This window comes from Trichoderma ghanense (assembly GCF_004382785.1).
Source record: "Trichoderma ghanense strain CCMA-1212 chromosome Unknown scaffold_7, whole genome shotgun sequence".
NCBI lineage: Eukaryota > Fungi > Ascomycota > Sordariomycetes > Hypocreales > Hypocreaceae > Trichoderma > Trichoderma ghanense.
In genome coordinates this window covers 1,044,821-1,063,138 of record NW_027395670.1, presented here as the reverse complement: position 1 = coordinate 1,063,138, position 18,318 = coordinate 1,044,821, and the positions used below count along the sequence as shown (strand labels likewise).

The 18,318-nt window shown below is 55.2% G+C and overlaps 6 protein-coding genes across 6 annotated transcripts; 4 read left to right on the top strand and 2 right to left on the bottom strand.

The window, feature by feature from the left end:
* Nucleotides 1-135: 135 nt before the first annotated feature.
* On the bottom strand, nucleotides 136-4,553 carry CCMA1212_006499 (Phosphoribosylformylglycinamidine synthase; the record flags this gene model as incomplete). Its single annotated transcript, XM_073703718.1, has 6 exons — nucleotides 136-2,615; nucleotides 2,672-2,786; nucleotides 2,845-3,388; nucleotides 3,505-3,530; nucleotides 3,594-3,831; nucleotides 3,889-4,553. The coding sequence occupies 6 exons, from the start codon at nucleotides 4,551-4,553 to the stop codon at nucleotides 136-138; spliced, it is 4,068 nt and encodes a 1,355-aa protein (XP_073557831.1).
* A 2,266-nt stretch (nucleotides 4,554-6,819) lies between these two features.
* Nucleotides 6,820-7,197, top strand: CCMA1212_006498 (uncharacterized protein; the record flags this gene model as incomplete). Its single annotated transcript, XM_073703717.1, has 1 exon — nucleotides 6,820-7,197. The coding sequence occupies one exon, from the start codon at nucleotides 6,820-6,822 to the stop codon at nucleotides 7,195-7,197; it is 378 nt and encodes a 125-aa protein (XP_073557832.1).
* An 849-nt stretch (nucleotides 7,198-8,046) lies between these two features.
* Nucleotides 8,047-8,529, top strand: CCMA1212_006497 (uncharacterized protein; the record flags this gene model as incomplete). Its single annotated transcript, XM_073703716.1, has 1 exon — nucleotides 8,047-8,529. The coding sequence occupies one exon, from the start codon at nucleotides 8,047-8,049 to the stop codon at nucleotides 8,527-8,529; it is 483 nt and encodes a 160-aa protein (XP_073557747.1).
* A 2,354-nt stretch (nucleotides 8,530-10,883) lies between these two features.
* CCMA1212_006496 (uncharacterized protein) lies at nucleotides 10,884-11,204 on the top strand (the record flags this gene model as incomplete). The annotated part of the gene is made up of 1 exon (XM_073703715.1): nucleotides 10,884-11,204. One exon carries the CDS (start codon nucleotides 10,884-10,886, stop codon nucleotides 11,202-11,204), a length of 321 nt encoding a protein of 106 aa, XP_073557748.1.
* An 89-nt stretch (nucleotides 11,205-11,293) lies between these two features.
* Nucleotides 11,294-16,070, top strand: CCMA1212_006495 (WSC domain-containing protein; the record flags this gene model as incomplete). Its single annotated transcript, XM_073703714.1, has 3 exons — nucleotides 11,294-11,403; nucleotides 11,456-14,600; nucleotides 14,661-16,070. The coding sequence occupies 3 exons, from the start codon at nucleotides 11,294-11,296 to the stop codon at nucleotides 16,068-16,070; spliced, it is 4,665 nt and encodes a 1,554-aa protein (XP_073557837.1).
* Nucleotides 16,071-16,407: 337 nt separating this feature from the next.
* CCMA1212_006494 (uncharacterized protein) lies at nucleotides 16,408-17,507 on the bottom strand (the record flags this gene model as incomplete). Its single annotated transcript, XM_073703713.1, has 3 exons — nucleotides 16,408-16,817; nucleotides 16,927-17,258; nucleotides 17,482-17,507. The coding sequence occupies 3 exons, from the start codon at nucleotides 17,505-17,507 to the stop codon at nucleotides 16,408-16,410; spliced, it is 768 nt and encodes a 255-aa protein (XP_073557838.1).
* Nucleotides 17,508-18,318: the final 811 nt, after the last annotated feature.

Below are 18,318 nucleotides of genomic sequence, written 5' to 3'. Positions count from 1 at the left end.
GATTCAATCAATCATTCCCACCCTACGCCTCCCTCAAATGTCGGATATTTTCTAGTTATTTGATGTACACACACACACACACACAAAGAAAAGGATCAAAATTCCAAACGCAACCAGTCCAGTCCCAGAGCCCTCTTAACCAACCCATCTACGGGCGCTGCGGAACATCCTCAGCCAAGGCCCAAACTCGCCCCATTCCTCCAGCATCTCGGGAGGCGCATAGCTCGTAATGTCCGCCATAATGGTCCGCTCGGGATGCGGCATCATGGCCACGACGCGCCCGTCGGGGCTCGCCACGCCGGCGACGCCCATCGGGCTGCCGTTGGGGTTGTACGGGTACTGCTCCGTCGCGTTGCCCCGGTTGTCAATGTACTGCAGCGGGATCATGCCGGCCTCGGTCAGCGCCTGCAGCGAGTTGGGCGAGGCGAACTTGGCGCGGCCCTCGCCGTGGGAGACGACAATGGGCAGCTCCGAGCCGCCCATGCCGTGGAAGAAGACGGACGGCTTGGACTTGTCGACGTGCACCTTGACCATGCTGTAGCGCGCCTCGAACTGCTGGCTCGTGTTGTCCACAAAGTTGGGCCAGTCCTGCGCGCCGGGGATCAGGTCCTTGAGCCTCGTCAGCATCTGGCAGCCGTTGCACACGCCCAGCGCGAAGGTGTCGGGGCGCTTGAAGAAGGCGGCAAACTCCCGGCGCGTGCTGTCGTGCATCAGGATCGACTTGGCCCAGCCCTGGCCGGCGCCCAGCACGTCACCGTACGAGAAGCCGCCGGGGGCTGCCAGACCGGTGAAGTCGGCGAGCGAGCGGCCGTCCAGCACATCCGTCATGTGCACGTCGATGGGCTCGAAGCCGGCCGCCTTGAAGGCGTAGGCCAGCTCGGCGTAGCCGTTGACGCCCTGCTCTCGGAGGATGGCAACCCGAGGGATTCTGCCAAAGAAGCCGGTGATGGACGACGTGAGGGGAAGGATGTTCTCGGCGGGGTTAAACGACAGCTTGTACGTGATACCGGGGTCTGCAGAGTCGGCAATCGTGGAGAACTCGGACTCGGCGCAGGCAGAGTTGTCTCGGAGCTTCTGCATCTCGTACGACGTCTTGGACCACCACTGCTGCATCTCGGTCCGGTCGAGAGTGGCAAACGTCGTGCCTCCGTGGCGGATGTTGAGGTTCTGTTTCGAGGTTGCCCGGACCACGCCAAACTTGCGAATCAGACCGGCCGGAGGGCCGCAGGTAGCGAAGCATCGCTTAAAGTTCATTTCGTCCTCAGTTCGGATCTGGAACACGGCTCCAAGCTCTTCGTTGAACAGGGCCTCGATGATGTCCTCCGGCTTGCCCGACTTGGAGATGCCGTCCATCATCATGTCAACGCCGCAGCGGCCGGCAAACATCATCTCGGCCACGGTAGTGACGAGACCACCGTCGGATCGGTCATGGTAGGCCAGGACAACGCCGCTCTTGTGCAGCTGGGACAGGGCGTCAAAGTAGTCCGTGATGAGGTCAAAGTTCTTCATGTCGGGCGCCTTGTCACCGACGGCGCCGAGAGACTGCGCGAGCGCCGAGCCGCCCATGGCTCGTCGTCCCTCTGCAAGGTCGACAAACATGAGCGACGTCTCGCCCACGTCTTCCACCCGACGCAGCTGGGGCGTCCAGGTGCTGCGAATGTCACGGACAGCCGAAAAGGCAGAAATGACCACCGAAACAGGCGCTGTGACGCTCTTGGACTCCTCGCCATCCTTCCACGACGTCTTCATGGAGGTCGAGTCCTTGCCGACGGGGATGCTGACTCGCAGTCTGGTGCACATCTCCATGGCGGCTCGGACGGCTTCGTACAGGGCAGCGCCTTCGCCAGAGTGGTTCACGGCCGCCATCCAGTTGGCAGAGAGCTTCACGCGACGCAGATCGCCCGTGACATCGGCAGCACCAATGTTCATCAAGCTCTCGGCAATGGCCATCCTGGCCGAGGCAGCAGGGTCAATCAGTGCAAGGGTCGGCTTCTCACCCATGGCCATGGCCTCGCCCGTCTCCTGCTTGGTACCGATATGGAACGACGTAGCTGTCACCGCAACGTCGGCCACCGGCGTCTGCCAGGGTCCAACCATCTGGTCACGCACCGTGAGGCCACCCACGCTTCGGTCGCCAATGGTGATGAGGAAGGATTTGGAGCCAACCGCGGGCATCGTGAAGACGCGCTCGACCGCCTTCTTGAAGAGCTCGGCGCCGCTCAGATCTCCGTATGCCTTTTGCAGGCTCGACAGGGCGTCGAATGGGCGCAGGCTGGGCTTCTTGGAGGCAACCTCTCGCTGCAGCAGGCGCTTGGGGGGGAAAAGCGCATCCATGGGGAGATCAATCGGTCTGGGATACTCCTTGGACTCTCGGTCTGTGAGCACCAGCCTGGCAGCTCCATTCTCGTCCTTGGAAACAACAGTTCCAACGTCTGAGAATCCGCATCGCTCTCGTCGGCAGATGCTGGTGAAGCGGTTCATGCTGTCGGCGTTGATCAGCAGGACATAGCGCTCCTGAGCTTCGTTGCACCAGATCTCGAGAGGGCTCATGCTTCGGTCCATGCTTTCGACCTGGCGAAGCTCAAAGTTTCCTCCATATCCAGCGTCCTTGACCACTAGTTTCGGTTAGTTGCCATCATAGAAAGATTATGTGTTCTAGAAAGCAACTCACGCTCGGGAAGGGCGTTGGACAATCCACCCGCACCAACGTCGTGGATCATGGCAATCGGGTTTTGCTCGCCCAAGGCAGTGCAGGTGTTGATGACCATTTGAGCGCGTCGTTCCATCTATGCCATGATTAGTACTGAGCCGAAAAATCAAGTGACCATGTAGAAAGCTAATCACCTCAGGGTTACCGCGCTGAACACTGGCAAAGTCAAGGTCCGCATTGCTCTCTCCGCCGGCGCTGCTGGAGGCGGCACCACCACCGAGACCGATGAGCATCGCAGGACCTCCAAGGACGATAACGTGGGCGCCCTCTCGAACGTATCGCTCTTCTTTCAGGGCATGCTGAGGTCGCACGGACCCGAGACCACCGGCAATCATGATGGGCTTGTGGTAGCCTCGCCAGTTCGCAACACTTGACAGATCGGAGCCTTCTTCTGACTCCTCAGGGGTCAGGAGAGTTCTGAAGCAGCCTGCGAGAGCCGGACGGCCGAATTCGTTGTTGAAGCGGGCACTGCCAATGGGCGCCTCCAGCATAATGTCCAGACTGCTGGCGTAGTGGCGGGGCCGGCCAACGTCAGTCTCCCAGGGGGCGTGGTTGTCGGGGATGAGCAGGTCCGAGACCCAGAAGCCGCTCAAGCCAGCCTTTGTCGTAGATCCTCGTCCAACCGCAGCCTCATCTCGGATCTCTCCACCTGAGCCGGTAGCAGCGCCAGGGAAGGGTCTAGGCGAGAATGTCAGTTTTTGAGACAAGAGAATACAGAACAAGATCTAGTCTATCTGGATTGGAAATCCGGGTCTTATTCCAAGTGAGAGAGTCAAGTCGTTTTGGGTACCTACGAGATGGCAGTGGGGTGGTTGTGAGTCTAATTGAGCTATGTTAGGAACAAGCAAACCAAGAAATTATAAAGGAGATCCATGAAGCTTACCTCAACCTTGGTGAGAATGTGAACAACTTCAGGGGTAAGCTTCCATGAGCCGGTAGAATAATCAGGGGCCCAGACGTTGGCCTGTTCACCCTCAAGAACAGCCGCATTGTCGCTGTAAGCCGAGACAGTAAAGTCGGGCGTGGTCTTGTGAGTGGTCTTGATCATCTCAAACAGGCTCTTGTCCTGAGGGACGCCGTCGATGGTCCACGCCGAGTTGAAGACCTTGTGGCGGCAGTGTCTGAATGCAAACGGTAAGCAGCCCACTCGTGAGAGTTAGACAAGGATACACTCGTACTCTGAGTTGACCTGAGCAAACATGAAGAGCTCGACATCGTGCGGCGGCCGTCCCAGCTTGGTGAAGACGTCGACGAGGTACTGCATCTCGGACTCGTCGAGGCTCAGGCCCTTCTGGACGTTGTACTCGCGGAGGATGCGCAGCGGGTCCTCCTTGTCGGCGAAGATGTCGACGGCCACGAGCGGCGCGGGCGACTTGGACTCGAACATCTGCACCAGCGACGGCGGCTCGGTGCTCCAGAGCTCCGTCATGCGGTCGTGCAGGACATCGCGGAAGGCGGCGTCGTGGCCGTCGGGCAGCTGGTCGGCGAACTGGATGGAGATGCGGCGGCCGCGCTCGATGCGCAGGACGCGCTCGCGCAGGCCGCAGACGTGGGCGATGCTGGTGGCCTTTGAGCTCCAGGGCGAGATGTAGCGAGGCGTGGCGTAGACGGTGAAGGCGTTGTCGGGACCGCCGGACGCCAGCCCCCAGCCGCGGACGTCGTGCAGCAGCTCCTCAACCTGCTCGAGGGCGTCGTGGGACGACACCTGCAGGTTCACGTAGTAGATCCATTGGCCCTGGATGTCCTGCACCTTGCAGGGGCTGGCCTTGTCGATGAGCTCGCGCAGCTTCTGGGCGTCGGCCTGCGTGAAGCACGAGCCTCCGACAAGCACCTCGTACGGCATTCTGGCGGCTGCTGCTGAGCAGAATCACTCAATGGCCATAAGATGAGGAAACAGAGTATCGAGGCGAGCTTCTGCACCGGAGGAGTCGATGCAGCTCCCCAACCAAGAAGCAAAAAAGTTGTGATGAATTTCTGCCCCTCTCTTATCTATCGGTCGTTGGTGGGGAGAAAATATTTTCGGACCGGCAATCGGCCGCTGCTCACGCCCCCAGAGCTGTTGAGTCAGACTCGAAGAGTACCTCTGCGCTGGGGGCTTATGCTGCTGAGACACAAGTATTTCTTTCTCCTCCACTAACACGCCGTTGGATCGACAGCTAAAAATTCCATTGCTCAAGCCAATGCGTCACAGCCCAGATTCTTCGAGGCCGGAGCGTGAAGAGAAAAGCTCTTGCAATACAAGTAGTCCAACAAAACGAGCTACTAAGATATTAGTTGTCAGAATTAGTCGTCAACTAGCAGTATCATCTACCTATCTATCGATATGGGTACTTATACTAACTAGTAGGAGTTTGACAGTGATGGGACGAGTGCGAATTGGTAAAAGTAGGCATGTAATAAGCCATCAACGGTGCAGTTTCCTGCGCCATCACCTTATTTGCCACTTATACAGCAGATTCTTTGGCTTTCATCTATCTGAAGATTAGAGTCGTAGCCGAGTTGCAGGAGGCGCCTTTTTTCTTTTTTTTTTTTTGCCCCTTTTTGCTCTAAAACTTGACCTCTGCTGCTTGACGAAGCTGCTCTCCTCATCCATCTACACCAAGGTCCCTCGAGCTCCGTCTGCCTCTAGGTTGTCGTGACATTGGACAAATGGTCGCGTGTAGAAGCAGGAAACCGACAGATCATCACAGGAATAGAGGCAGTGGTATGCGTCCATACATATTTATTGATCAACGATCATCTTGAAAGAAACGCATGTGCCACAGTGGTTCAAGAATTCTGCCACGAGAAGGGGATGAGAGCCCAGCCATCATCCCGACTGCCTTGACATATTGTATGAACTCCCGGTTGTGCAATGACAAGAGAGGAAGAGGGATTGCCTGTTTTTCTCTGCTAGCTGTGAGCAATTCACGCCCCCTGTTATACTTGGAATCATGGATGATGCAATGTGGTCAACGGTGGAATCGTAGGGTAGCCGAATAGGGGCAAACTGAAGGTATCCTATACAGAGAGGCGAGATACGCCATCAAACTGTACTCGGGGAGCTCAATGCATTGATGGTATCGGAATGGAAATACCGTGACAAGAAGATGCTTTGTCTGCAGCCGTGGACGGGAATTTGTGTGTTCGTGAGTAAGAAATGGTCATGAGAGTGGAATGAAGACCCCTCGGAATGGTTTGCACTGTTGGGCAGAGCATTGATCACACAAAACTTCTTCTATTCTTGGTCGTAGGCTACAGATGGCATGTGCTGGCTCTCGACTCTCCGATCGTACCGGCCATCTACTCATTCACTCAAGTTCCAGGTTCCGTGATGGGTGGGAAGCACTGCAAGGAGGACTCACTCACCCTTTTCGTCCTCCAAACGCTGCGATGCAATGGCAGCAGCATCTAGAATCCTGCACCAAGCGACAGAAAAGGTCTCTTACCAAGGCCTGGGAAGGGACGGCACACCCGAGGTGCAACAACCGCATCGATACAGCGATGCATGGGGCCCAGATGAAATGGATTTATTTATCTCGTCTTCAGAAAGAACCCAATCCAGCACACGCTTACCCGCCTTGGCTTGTCTCACGCCATCCTACGTCAATCCAGACCCCAAAACAGTGATGGACGGCCGCTGCCAGCTGGTATCGGGAAGGAAGTGGCTTCAATCACACGCATCTCACGCCTACATAGCCAGCTCTTGCTTCCCTGGTTTCCTTCCGAGATCCTTCTAGATGCTCTCCTCTACAGTTGCTCTGTATTCATCTTCCGGATAAACGGCAAACGCCTCGATATTTCTAGAGCTTCAGCCAAGGCTTGTACTCCAGCACAGGTCGAGACCTGAGCTCTCTATGCGCCAATCGACGTCCCATTCACTCCGTCTGCACAATCACCTGTCCTCCCCAGCTGTTCAATCTCTGATTAAATCTTGAAGAAGACTGAAACACTTCACGATATCTGCTGCCTTTTGTTTGCAACACTTGGTATCGCTCCCCCTGCCAGCACTCTCCCCATCTCTCGTCGAGATATGGTCAAGCTTACGTTTCGTCCATATTGTCCTTTGGCTAGAACATCACGCAGAGCCACACATCAAAGAACACATACTCCTCTTCCAATTTAACGCCATGGCAGACGAAAACCAAGCCTTCTACACTATCTACCGCATCGAGTGCCAGACCAGCAAGACAAGCCGCCACACTGCCCTATACGTCGCCACGGGCCCCCACGGCGCCGGACAACTCCTCCATGTCCGCTGCGCCGTTGGCCAAACGGGCATGATGTTTGAGAAGCAGTACTTTGCCAGCAACGGGCCAGAGTCTCTGGCGACTTTTGTCTACAAGGTTCCCGTGGGCCACGTGAGGGTAGAAGACGTGGACCGGCTGACGGACATTTGCTGCACTATTGCTCCCCCGGCCATGCAGTATATCGGCGACGTCTGCCAGTGCGGAACTTGGGTCCATGAGGCCTGTATCGCGTTTAGGGTTGGGGGTATTCTGGGTTGATTGTCTACGGATAGGGGACAGCTGACCTTGTGTGCAGCCAGCTATAGCAGAGGATATGTAGGGAAGCCTGGGAAGTTCGATCTATAATCGCTAAGCTGGCATTTGAATTGATATCTGATTCTCGTGCTCTCGCGCCCTGACAGCACAGATGATCTCGATATTGAGATTACAATGTGGAAAAAGGCTGACTATCAACTGCTATGGTGACTGCCCATAATAATCAGACTGCAAGTCTCTTGGGCATTGTCACTGCAACAAACATAAGCGTGGTAGATTGAAGACAGAATTGACCAGATGCTCACATGAAAGCCATATCCCTCTCTAGACCGTCGAGCTCGCAAGTCCGCGACGGGGGAGCTGTCGTCCGCCATCAACCCGAGTGGCAGCCATGTCTGTGAACGCTGGCTACACAGTCGATGAAATAGCAGCAAAGCTGATGAGGAGAGACGACTCGCTCTCGGCATGGTGTCCAGCAATTCAGAGTCGCCTTGCAGACATATGCCAGACAAAAGCGACTGCTGTGTACCACTGCCACGTAAGGCACTTGGGGTTCGTCTGCTAGCCGGTTTGTGTATCGTCAGGTAGCCCATGATGCTGGGATACTCAGCGTCCATTTCTAGTGAGTCGTGGTATGCCACGGGTTGTCAGGGCCAGAGATTCCAATTCAGAGCGCAAACAACAGTGGAGTGAGTGCGTGAATCGACAACGAAACGAAGCTCTTGGTTCTCTATAAAGCATGCGATATGGACATCCAAAGAAGAGAGATGTCGCCCACGACTCAACACACCTCTACGAGACGCATCTAGCAAGCTTTTGAATACCACATAAAAACCATCAATAACTCTCAAAATGCCTCGGCAGCGCGCCGCCACCGTAGATGATTCCGACTCTGAGCGTCGGGGGCCCTTCACTCGACGTGGACGAGAGATTCGCGAAGGCCTCGTGACAAAGAACATTGACAGCCAGGTGCTCCGGGCTCTGGACCACACCTTCTGCATCGGCTTCCAGTGCTTCACCCTCTACGACGCAATCGACGACCCCAACTTCAACGCCGCCAACGGGGTTCCGGGCTACACGATCGTGGAGTCGGCCGAGGCGGCGGCGACGGAGCGGAATCTGACTCTGCGCCAAAAGAGGGCGCTCTTCACGCTACTGGGCTGGTGGTTTGAGTGCATCAGCTGCAAGTTATACAAGTCGGCCATGGACTATGAGGGCACGTCGTACATGCTCTGGTCGTCGGGGGACCCGGTTCGGCCGTATTTGCGGAGCGGGCCTTGCACTGCTTGTCATGAGATGAGGAGCAGGGGAGGTCGGTCATCGCGTCGTCGATGAGGTGTTTGTATTGGAGCGTAGAGAACGGCCAGCTGGGGAATGAATTTGGCTCGGAGATAATTGGGTTGGGACTCAGGGATGTAGGATTGGAAAGACTTTTCTTTGGGTAGGAAGTAGCTGATACCAGAACCTCGATAGAGGGATCAGTGAAGACCACGTTAATGTTCAAGGAGAGGTATTGTTCAGTTTGTGTCAGAAGTCGCGTGAGAAGGTGAGTTCTCGGAAAAGGTGAGTTCACAAGGCGTCTGCAGTCGAGGGGTCGTAGTAGCGACGGTTGGCCGGGGACGAAATCACCTGTCAGCTGCCCCAGCTGATGGCGAAGCTTGTCTGTACCATGCATGATCCTCGATTTCCTTTGTTCTTTATTAAAGGTCTTACAACTACGCGTCTCTTCTGCATCTTTCCCTCTGCTTGGGCCTCCCTGCGGCGAGCTCGCAATCGAGTGTTGTGACTCGGTTATCGTCGTGCTAATCTTTTGCCATCAACATCTCTGCACGTATTAAATGTCAAGAGGACAGCAGACTGTCAAAGATTGAGCTCATCGCCTTGGACAAACGATTCTGGTAAGAGTTCCGTTCACTTCGGGTTCGTTGAGATATTCTTTATTCTACATCTTCAGAAGCAAAATCCTGCACATCTCGCGCTGCAGCCATGCCATGCAACGATCGCAGAGAGAAGGGTAGTGACTCAAGAGTTCAGGGACACCTATGACATTCATCACCTCGTTCTTAGACGGCGAGTTCTTTGAGCATGGTTGCCACGTTGGTGCGAATTGTTGGTGCTTCTAAAGCGACAGTCGAAGTCGAAGCTCAACGACACCTCACACATGCTGAGGGTCTGAGGAGGACGATGATCCACCCAAGATCGCATACGATGTGTAATACTCAGCCCTTGGCACGCAGTCCCTTCTACTATGATGGAACCATTTGAGCGGCAAGAGACGATTTGGTCATTCTTCCATTGTGGATGCGATCGAACGGTCTCGGTGATGCTGGTGATGGCTGCTCGATATATTTTTAGTCGTGACGGCAAAGTGAGCTGAGCTGATGCCGGGAGATTGCTTCTTTCATCTCCCCTTTGCCACCAATATACGGAGTTGAATGATGGTGTCAATAGATAAGGCACATGAATGAATACTGCGCACCCCGATGGAACCTCACACTGCTTCGAGAGAACCTGTAGCTGGCGACATCGCTTGTTGCTGCAGCCAAGACCTGCCATTGCCACTGGGAATTAGATTGGCTATGGGATAGAGTTGGAATAGCGAGGTTGAAGAGAACCTTTGGTCATCATTGCAAAAGGAGAATGGCTGTCATGGCAATCTTCCAGCCGCCTGGGCCCAGGTTGAGTAAAGGATCTAGAGCACCGGGATGCTGCCAGGGAGGATGTAGATGGATATCAGCAATGAGGGCACAGGTCTAGGGAGGAGATAGTTCGAAGCGCCCGAAAACGGCATATCACTGTAAGCCATATGACATCTGATTGGTGATGCTACGTCGAGTTGCATCGGTCTTCTCAGCTTCTGGAATCTAGGCCTTGGGTGCTGTATTTGGAGGCGCGGGTTGCTCTTCAGCCTCAGCTTGGCAACTCTCTGCGGGATGGCGGCTTTTGTTTGTGGCGCTTGATATTACTGATTGCCGGCTGGCGCCTTGCATGTGGTGGAAATTGTAACAATTTCAAGTGGCTGTTAAGGCGCAATATCCTTCGTCTGCCGTAAAAGCTTAAGATGCTGGGTGACACAACTATGCCTCCGTCGTACGAGTCCGTCGAGGTGTAAGGGCCTCGTGGAGGTAGACATCATTCCGAAGGTAAGGTCTTTCCGCCTGAATCAAGCATCTTGACAAGCCCCTGCACGTCCTCTATGCTCACAATATATGATTCCAAGCCATTGTGCCTGTACCGGCATCATGGGCATCGCCACCTGGATCGACCGTCTCACGGCATGATGCAGCGGCTCTGCACGATGTGCGCTGTGCTTCTGTACAGGTGGTCCTATCGCTACTTCTTACAGCTCCAAAGGAGCACCTTGATGCAACATCTTCCAGCGCAGCGGCTCTGCTGCACGTCTCTGCACTCGGAGATCAATATGCACAAACGCCACCTAGTTGAGTCCACACAGCAGGCTGCGCAGGGGGGTTGAGCCGCTGTCAGGCACCCGCTGCTGGACCGCAGACGGCACCGATTTCAGGGTCCAGCTTTATCAGGCTATCGAACGGCCTGGTCTGGTCATGGACTGTCCACGTCCAGCTTGCGCACGTTCTCTCTCTCTTTGTTATCCACCCCTTGACCCTGTCCCCTGCTCTTTGGCCAGACCACACACCATCGCTGGACCCCTGGCCCGCTGTCATTTCAAGATGCGCACGCGCAGGGTGAGATCCAGCTCTCAGCCTGCCGAGGACCACCGCCGTCCACGTCGTACCGACGACGCTTCCAATAGTACCAGCATCAGCAAGCCGCGTCTCCACCGGACAGTAGTCGGGGCAAAGGGTGCTGAGCTAGAGGCAAAGGAGATGGCGATATTGAAGGAATGGCAGAGATACGGACCCTGGGACTGCCGAGTATTGGCGGCGCGACGGCCGCTTCTCGCCATCCGCCAGCTTGGCAGCGTGGTCCAATTTTCTGCCGTCCTAGAGTCCGGGAGCAAGCACTCGGCGTTCGCCTCTCTGACTCTGTGAATGAGTCGACTCTCTTTAAGAGAGCGAGGCTCCCCTGCCTTTGCTGGTGTTAGCCATCGCCAACTCGCCCAGCATCGTTGACCGCAGAAATGGAACTGGCCACGCTGCTCCTCACGGCCTTTGTTGGCCTGGCCAATGGCCTCGCCTCGACTGATACCATCACCTGGGGCGGTGACAACTCCAGAGCTGGATACCAGACGTACTGCCCCATTACATGCAGCAACTGCTTGATAGTGGCTAACATTGAGTAGGAGCCATAATATGGACCCCTCTGTCGTCGGCAGCTCCTCGTTTGGTCAGTTATTCCAGACCAAGCTCCCCGGCTTCTATGCCGACGCTGCCGAGCAAATCTTCTCTCAGCCTCTCGTCTATACGCCCAGCAGCGGCACAAAGCAGTTTGTCTACGTGGCCACCACGCAGAACAACGTGTACAAGCTCGATGCCAAGACGGGCGAGATCCTCGCCTCGAGAAGTCTTCACATCCCTTTCTTGGCTGCAGACCTCGATGGATGTGTTGATATCAACCCCAGCATTGGCATCACTGCCACCGGCGTAATCGACCCTGATACCGACACTCTCTACTACACCGCCAAGACGTATGTCGACCAGAGCAAGCTGAACACGCCGCAGGGCCGCGATGCTGGCCGATACTTTATCCATGCCCTTGACGCCAATGATCTCAGCGAGAAGCCCAACTTCCCCGTCCCCATAGATGGAGTCATTGCCCGCAACAACAATGTGCGCATGTTCACTGGCGGCATTCACCTCCAGCGAACCGCACTGCTTCACACTGGCCAGTACGTCTATGCTGGATTTGCCTCGCACTGCGTCCAGTACAACTTCACCGGCTGGATCATCGGATGGGACAAGGCCACTGGTAAGATAGTCGAGCACTACGCCATGGAGGGCAAAGGCGTCCCCAACGACGTCAAGGGCGCCGGTCTTTGGATGTCTGGCGGAGGCATTGCTTCTGATGATGCCGGCTCGATCTGGTACGCTACTGGCAACGGCTACGCGTCTCAGCTGGCCAATGTCCCCGTCAAGGGCTTCAACCCGCCCACTTCGTTGGAAGAGGCTGCCGTACATATGACGATCAACGACGACGGCTCTTTGAACCTGGTTGACTTCTTCATGCCCTGGGAGAAGCAGGCCTTGGACGGCGCCGACAAGGACCTCGGAACAAGCCCCCTCGAGATTCTTCCAAGCGAATTTGCTTGCGGCGACGTGACGCGCATCGGTGTTGTCACTGGCAAAAGCGGCAAAACCTACTGGCTAAACCTGGATAACCTGGGCGGCTACAGAAACGGGCCCAACAACCTGGACGATGCTATTCAGACCTACCAGAACGATAACTCTGTCTACGCTGGAGCCGGTGTCTACCCCCTCGAAGGCGGGTACATCTACATCAATGTCATCCAGCACCCTTCCAACGTCTTCAAGTTTTCTTGCACAAACGGCGTTCCGTCGTTTACCAAAGTTGCCACGACCCCCGAGACGAATGCGTATGTCCTCGGTGTCAGCCATGGAACGACCACGTCCCTCAACGGCCAGCCTGGCACTGGTCTTCTCTGGGTGACTGATGTCCAAGGCTTGAACCTGCGCATCTACGAAGCTGTTCCCAAGAATGGCGCGCTCAACATGATCAACTCGTTCAACATTCCCGGCGTCATGAAGTTCACCCGGCCCGTCTTTGGAGATGGTATCGTGTACGTTGGCACCAACCAGGGTCTCTTCTATGGATTTGGCTCGCCTGTCAAGTCACCCCTCAACTGTACTTCGCCGGTTGCTTTTGGCAATGTCAACCTCAAGACGCCCAGCGAGTTTCGAGAAGTTCAGTGCACGGCTCTCATCGACGTTACCGTCACCGGTATCGCGCTCGACTCGACCAAGGACTATAAAATTTCCGCCGTTCCTACTACGCCTCTCCAGCTGGCAGAGGGCGATTCTTTCACCATCCAAGCCCAATTTGCCCCTACGGTTGTTGGGCTCATCTCAAACGACATTGTCGTCAACACGACGAATGGTGTTGCTGGCTTCAGCTCCTATACTCACGCTCGACTTACTGGAACTGGCCAGAGCCCTGGCCCTCTATTGTCCGCCGCCCCCACGACGATTACCTTTCAGGGGGTCGTTACTGGAGAAAACCCTGACGGCATCACGGAAACTCTGATTCTCAACAATCTCGGAAATGGGCCTCTTACCATTCAGAGCATTCTGTATTCATCCGCCAGTGGACGTGGTCCTTGGGAAACATGGAATGGCCCGGGGGATCTGACAGTCGGCAAATTTTACTTTCAGAAGCTCCCTTCTTCTCTCGGTCCCCAGGACAGCACGGCTATTCAGATCAAATTTGATGGCTCTAGCAGTGGCACCTTTTCCGCCTTTGTCACCTTTGTCTCCAATGGCGGTAACCAGACAGTCTCCATTGCAGGCTCTTCCGGCCCTGCTGCCGTTGCATTGCTCGAGTTCCAGCGTCCTGATGAAACTGGCTGGGTAAAGTATGTCAACGGCACTCCTTTTACTTTTGGCAATGTGACGGAGAACAATGGTCGCTCTCTCAAGTTCCGTATCACCAACGCCGCGCCCGAGGGAGGAGTCAACCTGTCTCTCACCGTCTCCAAGCCCCCTTTTGGTGCCACCGGTCTCGTCAGAGCCATCAATCAGATTGACCTTGCAGAGGGCACGTCTTTGGCTCCGGGAGAGAGTGCGAATGCCACCCTCACTTGCACCGTTCCCAAGTCCCAGCGGAATGTCGACCCTTACAACGGCACTGCGCAGTGGACCTTGAATACTAACGACCCGAACCTTGGAAAGCAGTTTATCCGGTTCTTCTGTCAAGCCGTGGCAGAGCAGGCTCCTCCTCTACTACCGAACAGTGACCAGGGACGCTATCGATATGTTGGATGCTTCAAGGAGGACAACCCCGGCCGCCAGCTCTCCGATCAGCTCTACGGAGCGGATGAGAACACCAATGCCATGTGCATCTCTGCTTGCGCCGCGAAGAAGTATGCCTACTGCGGTACTCAGTACCACACCGAGTGCTGGGGCGGCAACACCATTCCCAACCTCCAGGTTGACGACGCCAACTGCAACTACTACTGCGGCGGAGACATCAACGAGGTGTGCGGTGGGAACGGCGACGGCACTGCGGCCTACATTTCCCTGTTTGCCGATTCTCTGCAGCCTGGCGACGGATCGCCTCCTCCCCCCCCGTCCGGTGGTCCTGTTGTTAACCCTGGCGTGGATGGCTATGCCGGCATTGGATGCTATACCGAAGCCACTGACGCGCGTGCTCTCCCCAACTGGGCGGGTACCAATGAGCAGACAGTGGTCGAGTGTATCGGCGCTTGCAAGGCTGGCCACTATATCTATGCGGGCATTGAATACGGCGGAGAGGTGTGTTCTAACAATATGTTCCAAATCGAGTTGGTGAGATTTGCTGACTTGGGTTTGCAGTGTTGGTGTGGCGACTCCTTTGGTGATGGCTCAGTTCCTGCTCCCATCTCGGAGTGTGGAATGACATGTAACGACAACTCGACCGAATACTGCGGAGGTCCGAACCGTCTCAACGTCTACAAGCTCGATATCACCATCATTTCTACGACAGCCTCCACCTCTGTTGGTACAGCCACCGGGACTGCTCCGCCGGATAATGGTACGACGAGAACTGCCACCACTACGGCACTCGATACCACCACGGCCACTGCTCCCACGACCGTTTCTACCCGCAGCCCAACTCCTACCGGCCCCGTTGTCAACCCTGGGCAGGATGGTTACTCCAGCGCTGGATGCTACACTGAAGCCACGGACGCACGAGCTCTCGCCAATTACATAGAGACGGACAAGGAGACGGTCGGCGACTGCTTGGAGGCGTGCAGCGCAGATGGATACATCTATGCCGGTCTCGAGTACGGCGGCGAGTGCTGGTGTGGTGATTCGCTCGGCAAGGGATCTATTCCTGCCGCAACCGAGGAATGCAGCATGACTTGCAACGGCAACTCGACCGAGTTCTGCGGTGGCTCCAATCGACTCAACGTTTACAAGCTTGCCAAATTGCCCATGCCCACGACTACAGCATCTTCCACTGTAACCTCTGCACCCTCTGTTCCGACCCCTACCGGCCCCGCCATCAAGAAATATGTGAAAAACTATAGCTTTCAGGGGTGCTGGGAGGAGCCGCTCGATGCCCGGGCCATCATTGAGCAGACGTACGCGGACGATTCGATGTCGCTCGAGTCTTGCGCCGATTTCTGCAAGGGGTACACTTACTTTGGCACCGAGTACGGCCGAGAGTGCTACTGCGGCAACGTTCTGAAGGAGGGCAGCAAGAAGGCAGCGAACCAGGACGACTGCTTGTTCCCGTGCGCTGGTAACGACAAGGAATTTTGCGGTGCTGGATCCAGGCTCGAGCTGTACAAGCTTCAGTTCAACGCTACGACATCGTCAGTGCTATCCAGCACGGCGACCAGCCCCGTCGAAACCACCTCGTCGAAATCTTCAGCCTCGTCTACCCCTACGGGGCCCGTCATCTGGCAGGGCAACAGGAACTTTACCTACTACGGCTGTCTGTCTGAGCCTTCGGCGGGTAAGCTGATGGACACCCAGGCCTACAACAACGACACCGCCATGACGCCCCAGGTCTGCTTGTTTCACTGCTCAAAGTACAAGTACGCTGGGGTTGAGTATGGGCAGGAGTGTTGGTGCGGCGACTCGCTGAATCTTGCTGGCTGGGAGGATGCCGTGCCTGGCAAGAACGTGACGAGCTCTGAGTGCAACGTTGTGTGTCCTGGGAACTCGATGGAGTATTGTGGTGCTGGGAATAGGTTGCAGCTGTATGTCAAGCAAACTGCTTTCGAGGTTCGGTAGACGAGGGCTTTCAGGATAGACTTGAGTGGCTATTTGGTGAGAATGGGTGGGTGATTGGAATACCGAACAGTATCTTTCAATATGGGCAATATTTGGGCGCATGAATTTGTAGACAATGATGGAAACGAATTCTTGTAATCTTAATATAGAGAGATGTTTGAAATGAGTTACTCACCGTGGCATTGCTTCTCTCATTATGACAGTATCTCGTAGACATCAGTATGGTATTGGTGCGACCTCACTTGCACAGCTTCAGAGGGCTCCCTCCCAGTTGACTATCCCTCCCTTCTGTCAGAGCATAGCACATTCGTCTCAGCATCCTCCTCACTCCAGTCCATCACTCCACCTTCTTCCCATCCAAATAAATTTCCACCTTTTCATTATAAAACGCAACCAACCCCGCAATCGCCGCGCTCTCATGCAGCGTCGCCCGATAATACCAAACCACATCCCTAAACTCCCGCCCATCGTCGAAGACAACATCGTAGTACTCCGCCGTGCCCTTGTACGGACAATACGTCGTCGTCTTGCTCGGGCGCAGGAGGGCCGGGTCGACAACGGAGGCGAGCGGCAGGTAGTACCGGACGCGGAGGCCGGTCTCGTGGAGGTGCTGCGCAAAGGACGACCGTGCGATGGTGGTGCCGGCGATGCGGATCTCGATGGGGCGGGTGGAGGGGAGGATGTCGATGCGTTTGAAGGGGTCTTTTGGGTGGCCGTAGATGGGGAGGTCTTCTTCCAGCCAGGAGTCTTTTTTGAAGTGTCAGCACAGGGGGGGTCTGTTTGATGGACGAGAGAGTTGTTATGAGGGAAAGGGNGCTGCGCACCATTGGGGGGGGGGGAAGGGAGTTGAGCTTACCCATTGCTGAGAACTCGAGCCTCACCAGTCCGGCCAACGCTCCCCAGCTGCTGCTGTCATTGTCGAATCGAAGCACACGATCCGTCGACTTTGCTTCGACACCGGGCTTTTCGGCGACGGTGAGGGTGGCGAGGGCATCGTCTGTGAGGGAGGCGTTTTGGATGTCGGAGGCGGGGACGTAATACTGGGGGTACCACTGGTGCTCCCAGACGAGGACGGCGCGGGTGGTGTCGACGACGAGGGTCTTGTTGAAGATGATGCGGATGCGGCGGGGGGTGGGGAGGGTTTTGTGAGGGCCGGAGGTGCGGAGGCGGGTGAGGAGGGATGGGAGGCTGTTGGTTGTTAGTTGATAAGGTACGCGATGTGATGCTGATGTTGATGATGTGGTGGTGATGAGATGAGAGCGTTTGAGGGGAGCGGTGAGGGATGGTCTGATGATGGTGGTGGTGAGATAAGAGTGTGTGAATTGGAGCTTGAGGAAGTGAAGCTGCAGTGAAATTGTAAAAGTAAAGGTGCAAGGTGAGGCGATGATGGGAGAAGTGAGCAGTGACATACTCTTTTCCTTCGTTTCCTGAAGCCATTGTGATATCAGATGGCGTATATTGCGACTATTTAGAGTAAGGAATCTTGTGTATCAAAAGCTTTCAGACTTCAATGCAATTGGAGATGCAAACGATCAAATTATAAAAGCTTCAAAAGTGTTGCAATAACAAGAGTAGGACCTCGATCTGATTTTAAAGCAAGCCAATCCAGCGGTTCACGCATCTTGTCTGGTTTGCCAGTCTGCCACAATCGAGCATCAAAGTGCGAAACCCCGCAAGCTCGCTATACGGAGGCGCATGACGCAATGAACTACTAGGGGGGGATGGGCGACGTGATTTGGAAGCAGATTTGAAATGGCCGCAAGGTAGCCTTAGGTATGTTGCATTGTTCATATAAGGTGATGAAAGCGTGTAGAGCTTCATATGAGTTTTGGTTTGATTGTGTCTGTTGATGGGGATTGGATCGTTTCGGTTGTGTTGGGAATGGAGTTGAACTTGCTGAATGGTGACCAGATCAATGAGGCTGCCAACATGAAGATACCTATAGTATCTCTGATATAATTTTCATAGACGTGATGCACTGAAAGGAAGTCATCCAATGTCAACCAGAGCTGATGTTCCAACGAGATGCATCGAGCTCTGGCCTGATCCGATTGCCGTCTAGAGGCTGCAGATGTGTGGGCGTGGCTCGAGATAGATCTCCGACAGTGGCTACAAGCTCAGCTCTCCTTTTGCCAGATTTGGAGAATGCTGTGCAGCTGTGCAGCGCCATTGCTTGAGCTGCTGACTTGACATTTGGAATCACTGATGCATCTCCTGTAAACAATTGACTGAGTTCAAGTTGCTCTGC